This window comes from Gavialis gangeticus, unplaced genomic scaffold, assembly GCF_001723915.1.
Source record: "Gavialis gangeticus isolate Ggan-Ray unplaced genomic scaffold, GavGan_comp1, whole genome shotgun sequence".
NCBI classification, from domain to species: domain Eukaryota; kingdom Metazoa; phylum Chordata; order Crocodylia; family Gavialidae; genus Gavialis; species Gavialis gangeticus.
Window position 1 is genome coordinate 17,811,847 of NW_017728993.1, and position 5,725 is coordinate 17,817,571.

General features: G+C 44.0%; 1 protein-coding gene across 3 annotated transcripts in view; it reads right to left on the reverse strand.

The window, feature by feature from the left end:
- Positions 1-5,725, reverse strand: part of OSBPL9 (oxysterol binding protein like 9) — a 179,614-nt gene that overhangs the window by 141,530 nt on the left and 32,359 nt on the right. For all 3 annotated transcript variants that reach the window (XM_019501318.1, XM_019501317.1, XM_019501320.1), the window contains exon 2: positions 3,255-3,305. In XM_019501318.1, the coding sequence (XP_019356863.1) occupies positions 3,255-3,305 (51 nt within the window). The remainder of the gene's footprint in view (positions 1-3,254; positions 3,306-5,725) is intronic.

The window sequence follows — 5,725 nt, forward strand, 5'->3', positions numbered from 1 at the left end:
ACTAGACGACCTCCTTAGGGCTCTTCCAGGCCTTGTTTTCTTCTTTAAATAAGATTGTCTGGGATTCTGAGAAAAGGCAATAGAAAGTGGGCAGCAGAATGTACACGTGAACACCCATTTTGAAGAACTTTGGCTGCTATGGTAAGTAGCTTCTTTCTCTCCTCCAAGTTCACATTCGTACGCACATTCCACATGGGCACTTTTCAAGCAGTACCCAGTTCACATGGAATTGGGTACTCGGAGTCCTGAGTGATCAGCAGCTACACAGCTGCTTTCCATAACCTCTGCAACAGGGATGGGAAAAGTAGGTTCAGTGACTAGAAATGCCTTAGGCAGCAGGATCAGCTGAATGAGGTTGTGTCACCTTGCATAACACTCTGGGAACCAGAGTAGGCAGGAAGATGCATAGCCATTTCCCTGTCCATAGAGAAAGATAGCATCAGACAGGGAACTCAGGCTAAGGTCTTCCATGGAACAGAAGATGCTTTATCTCATTACTGTAGGAATCAAGGTCAATCTCTGGATGGCACAAGTCTAGTGAAGTGTCCTACTAGACAAAACCCTTAATCTCTCATTTGTGGATCAGATATGCCTGTTCAAAGTGTGTACCATAAATATTCTGAAAGCCTGAAATAAGTGTGACAACACACACACACACACCTCTCCAGCACACCAACTCCACAAGCTGACTGCCGCCAGGGTTCCCCTGGAGCCTTGTACTTGGACCTAGTTTGACTTTGTCCCAAGGTCTGGAACAAGTGCAAAATTACTTCACTGAGAATCAAATAAGTAAAACCCAAAGAGAAAAATCTTGCGTAATTTAAAAAAAATTAAATAATATCATCAGCAATCATTTGGTTTTATTCACATTACTCAACTACAGATTTACTTCCCCTTCCCCCTTGCTCAAGCCTTCCTCTGGCATCATGAAGCACTGGCCTTTTGTCAAGACAGAAGTTTGACTGACAAAGAAAGGGGAAAGAAAAATATTAATACACTGCTTTAATATGGCAACTCAGGAAAACTCTAAAAGGAGCAACCTTGGGGCAGAGGGCAAAAAAAAAAAAAAGGTAAAAAAGCATAATAAAAGACATTATTTTAGAACAGCTGATACTACAAGTTCATGAGTTGGAGCAAAAACTGCTAGCGCTCTTTGGAGGTGAACTAATGATATTCTGTAAAAGGGACCAATTTTGCTGCAACTGGTCTCTTCATTGACAGTTCTACGATTGCCCCAAGGACACAGAATTAGCAGACATGGCTTTTCCAAGGAATTCCTCTTCCAGGCACGTGTTATTTCAAAATGAGGACTTTTAAAAATGAAGTTTTGGCTGATGATGCAGAGGTTCAAGTGCATAATGCCTTTTAAAAACATTAGAATTAGAAAAACCAACAGGGCTGAAAGATGTTCTGTGCACAGGACTGCAACCAAGAAGCATACTTTTCATGTTCGCTCCCACTAGGCGTGCACAAAATCTCCAAAATGAAGCAACGCAGCCCACTTAGAGCAGCCCTTGGTATATGACCCAGGGCCACTGGTAGACTCAATGCCTCAGATCCGCTTCCTGGCACGTGATCGGGGCCGCCTTCCCTCATCTACAGGACCCTGGTTTATGCCAAGTCAGTCAGTCTTGCTCTTAGTCTTGTCCCTGTAGCCACCAAGAACAGTCTGTGGTGTCTATCTTGTTATGGCCACCCTTATGTATTTGCAGACTATTAATCAATGAATCCTCTTTCTTTGCTTCTCCAAACTAAACAACACTTAGTTCTTTCAGCCTTTCCTCATAAGTCATGCTTCCCTTGTCTCTAATCTTGGTCACTGCCAGACTCTAATCTGCCCCCATCTTTCTTTAAGTTCAGAGCCCAGAAAATGGACACAGTACTCCAGGTGGGTAAAGCCTCATCAGTGCCAAATGGAGTGGGAAATATCAGCTCCCCTGATTTGCAAGTGATGCTCCTGTTAATACAGCCCAGTATGCCATTAGCTGTTTTTTGGCAACAAGAGCACACTCTTGGCTCATATGCAGCTGTAACCCACAGATCTTTCTCTGCAGTACTGCATCCTGGCCAATCATTCTCCTGTATTTATGCATGCAATTATTTTGTCACAAGTGCAGGACTCTGCACTTGTTCTCACTGAATTTCACCAGATTGACTTGGATTGACTGGAAAAGTGGTCCAAAAATCATTCTGGATCCTAGCCCTAGGCTCCCAAGCGTCTGCAAATCCACCCAAGTTGGTGTTATTTGCAAATCTGCTAAGCAAGCACTCAATCCCACCATCCAAATCATTTAGGAAGAAGACGATGAACAATACTGGAACCCAGATAGAGCACTGGGAAGCTCCATTCAACACCTCCTCCCAGCTGGATATTAACTGCTCATTGAGCATAATGATCCAACTAGTTAAGTCTCCGCCTTGCAGTACTTTCAGTGTGCCTGCAGAGATATAGATACTCAGAAGGCTCCCCTCAGCACTGCTTCTTCTCTGTCCAGGCAAGTCCTTCAAAACACAAGCACTTCATGGACACCCTAAACTCCTCTAACGCAGCCACCTTCATTTCCCTGTCCCCAGTTCATACTTCACCTCATCAGTCAAGATTTCTATGGTTTTGCCTAGTGTGCTCCTCCTGCTTCCACCCCCACTTTTTTGTTCACCATTGTCTACTTCTCTTCCTTTTCATGCCAATCAGTAGTTCCTGGCACTTGATGTTTGAGACATTTAACACCACAGTTACTGACCAGAGGTAGTAAATCAAGTGGCACTGTTACAGACATCAGGACACATCAGAAAAAAAACATCCCTGCATCAGTTTTTTGTAGGCTTAGCAAGTGTTGGGGCATATAGCCAATTAAAAAAAAATGTAAGTGAAAACCAAAATGTGATTTACAGTACAAGAACACACCTACAACCTCACAAACCTACTTGCTTATGCAGTGCTTTATTCATAGACATTAGGGCTGGAAGGGACCTCGTAAGATCACTGAGTCCAGCCTCCCGCCCAAAGGGCAGGAAGTCAGCTGGGGGTCATAGGATCCCAGCAAGATAATCATAGGATCCCAGTAAAAGCAAGATATTGCCTTTCATGAACAAGAAACTTTACAGATGTAGAAACAGAGAGGGTCAAGTAACTTGCCAGCCCAGTGGCTGAATCAGGAATATGTCACAGATCTCAAAACCCCAGTTCCATGCCCTATCCAAAAGGGGCTACAGTGACCATGGCATGATGTTAAAAACTATGAAACAATACTTACCCTGAGTCTCACACAGCCTCTGCGGGACCCTCTCATCATTTTGTCCTTTGACTGAAAGAGAAACAGATTAGCTGGATTAATAAATGTAATTAGTACCGATATCAAGTACTTAATATAGTTTTGGAGGAAGAGTAAAGCATTCTTGATTTGAGTTTTATATAAAACTGTTGAAATCAGCCTGCCCAACTATGGTTAGTTCCTATAAGAGAGGAAGAAAGCAGCAGCTATAAAATGCAACTAGCTGTTTGAGCATTTGGCATAACAGCAGGCAATGTTACAGAGTAAGGCTGCAGCTCATCTAGGAGATGACAAAGCGCACCTCAAGCTACACACAACACTCATAGGATGAGACAGAGTCCAGTACACAACTCCACTGAAACAAGGGAGATGCACAGACATAAGCTCATCTGGGCTGGGAATGTTCACTGGCAGGAACGCTGACTTTGCAGTATGCCTCTTCCACTCCTACCAGTCTCAGTGAAGACTCTCCACCTTTTACCACAAGTGCCATCTTTTTGGACAAAACTGGAGAAGCTTCACAGTTGTACCAGTTTAATTAATCTATTATGGTTAAATTGATATCAATGCAAACTCCCCACACGAAAATCTCTAGAATGAGTGGATTGTTGCCTTAGCTTAGACCTCTTCCATAGCCCATACAGGGAGTTATACTGGTAAAACCAGAACACTAAGTTTATACCTTACCTTACATAATTACAGCCTACCTGTGTAGAAAAGCCCTTAACAAGCTCTCAAAATAGCCCGTTTATACAGGCAGGTACAATCAATCTACCTTCACTCAACTGTCAGTATAGCAATCAAGTCATGACAGTCTGAGGAGACTTCTCACCGAAAACCAGGGCTCCTAGTTTTAGAGCAGGTATAGGCAAAATACAGCCCACCAAAAGATTTTCTACAGCCTGTACCAGGTCCCTCAGCCTCACCCAGCCCAGGCGTGGGAGGCAGCCTGGGGAAGGGACACATGCAGCCAGTCCTGTCACCCCCAGGCATGCAATGGGATAGGGGCAGTGCTGCAGCCAGACTTTGCTTCCTGGCAGCCCCAGCAGCAGTGGTTCCTTCTGACTGCTGCTGCCAATGTTGCCACTGCTACTGAACTGCTGCCCAGGCAGCCTGACCCATCAAATCTCCCTGACTTTACGCTTCCCAAAACAGATGTAATAAAGTAAAAATCCAATAAATTAGTCAGGAGGCAGAATAGGTTAGTGAGTTAGACATGTGCTCCAAGACAGGTGGACAGTTATTTGGGCTGGGGGGCCATTTAGGGAGTTTTGATAAGCTGTTGTGGGCTGGGAGAGTTGTGGTGCTGACCCAGCCCACAACAGCTCACCAAAACTGCTGAAGTGGTAGATTACTAGACCAGTCTGGGGGCACTGGATAGAGTAGGCAAGCTCTCCCCTTCATCTCCCTGACAGACTCATTTCTAGTTTTCAGGCAGCAACATCTTCAACACCCCACTGCTCCTGGCATCAGTCTATGTAGGAGGCAATTTACAGCGTCTACCCAGGTTTCAAACATTGTGATGCAATCTGCGTAGATCAATTTACTGAAAGAACCAGAACCATGGGAGTAAGTAGGGCCCAGGTAATAAACTTGTGTACCAAAAACAAGACTATCCAAGCAACCAGTGGGAATTAATCCTGGAAGCATTAAAAACTAGAATATTTGGAGGAAATACAATGGGCTTGTGGTTGCAACTGTAGCTAATGAAGCAAATCCTCTAATTAACATCCCTAATACGGTGTCAAGCTTTGAACCCTGGTTCTTCAGCAGAAGAAAATAGGCATATATTAACTGAGGCAGAGAAAGGTTCAATCACTGGACCCTTGCTAATTAAAATACTCTCTCTCTCACACGGCCTTCACATTTCTAAATAAGCAACGTGTCCACATCTACCAAGCCCAACACTACTTCCACTTAAGTCAACAGCAAATCTACCTTTAATATTTCTATAGCAAAGAAGACTAGACCACAAAACATCCAGTATACTAACGATCACTAGCAAGTTCGCACAACTGGAAATTGGTGTCTCAAAAAGTGAAAAAGCACGCATCTTTAAAGCTTTGGAGAATCCCCTTTCACCCTGAGAATTCATTTTATGGCAACTGAGATTAACGAAAACTAATGCTGAAGTTTGGGGGTGGGGGTTAATCCTCCCCTGATCCCAAGATAGCTGATTTCTACTAGTTTTGCAAAGTACCACTGCATCTATAGATTATACTAAACTTAACTGCTTTGCAGATTCTCTTAAAATTACTACTGCTCTAGTCCAGCAATGCTCAACCCTAGAGATGCACCAGTACATCAGTCTATATCATGTCAGCACCAATAAAAGGAAAACAGACATGCAGCAGGACAGGCCCTATGAGGAGAGACTGAGGGACCTGAACCTGTTCAGCCTCAGCAAGAGGAGGCTGAGGGGGGACCTGGTGGCTGCCTACAAACTCATCAGG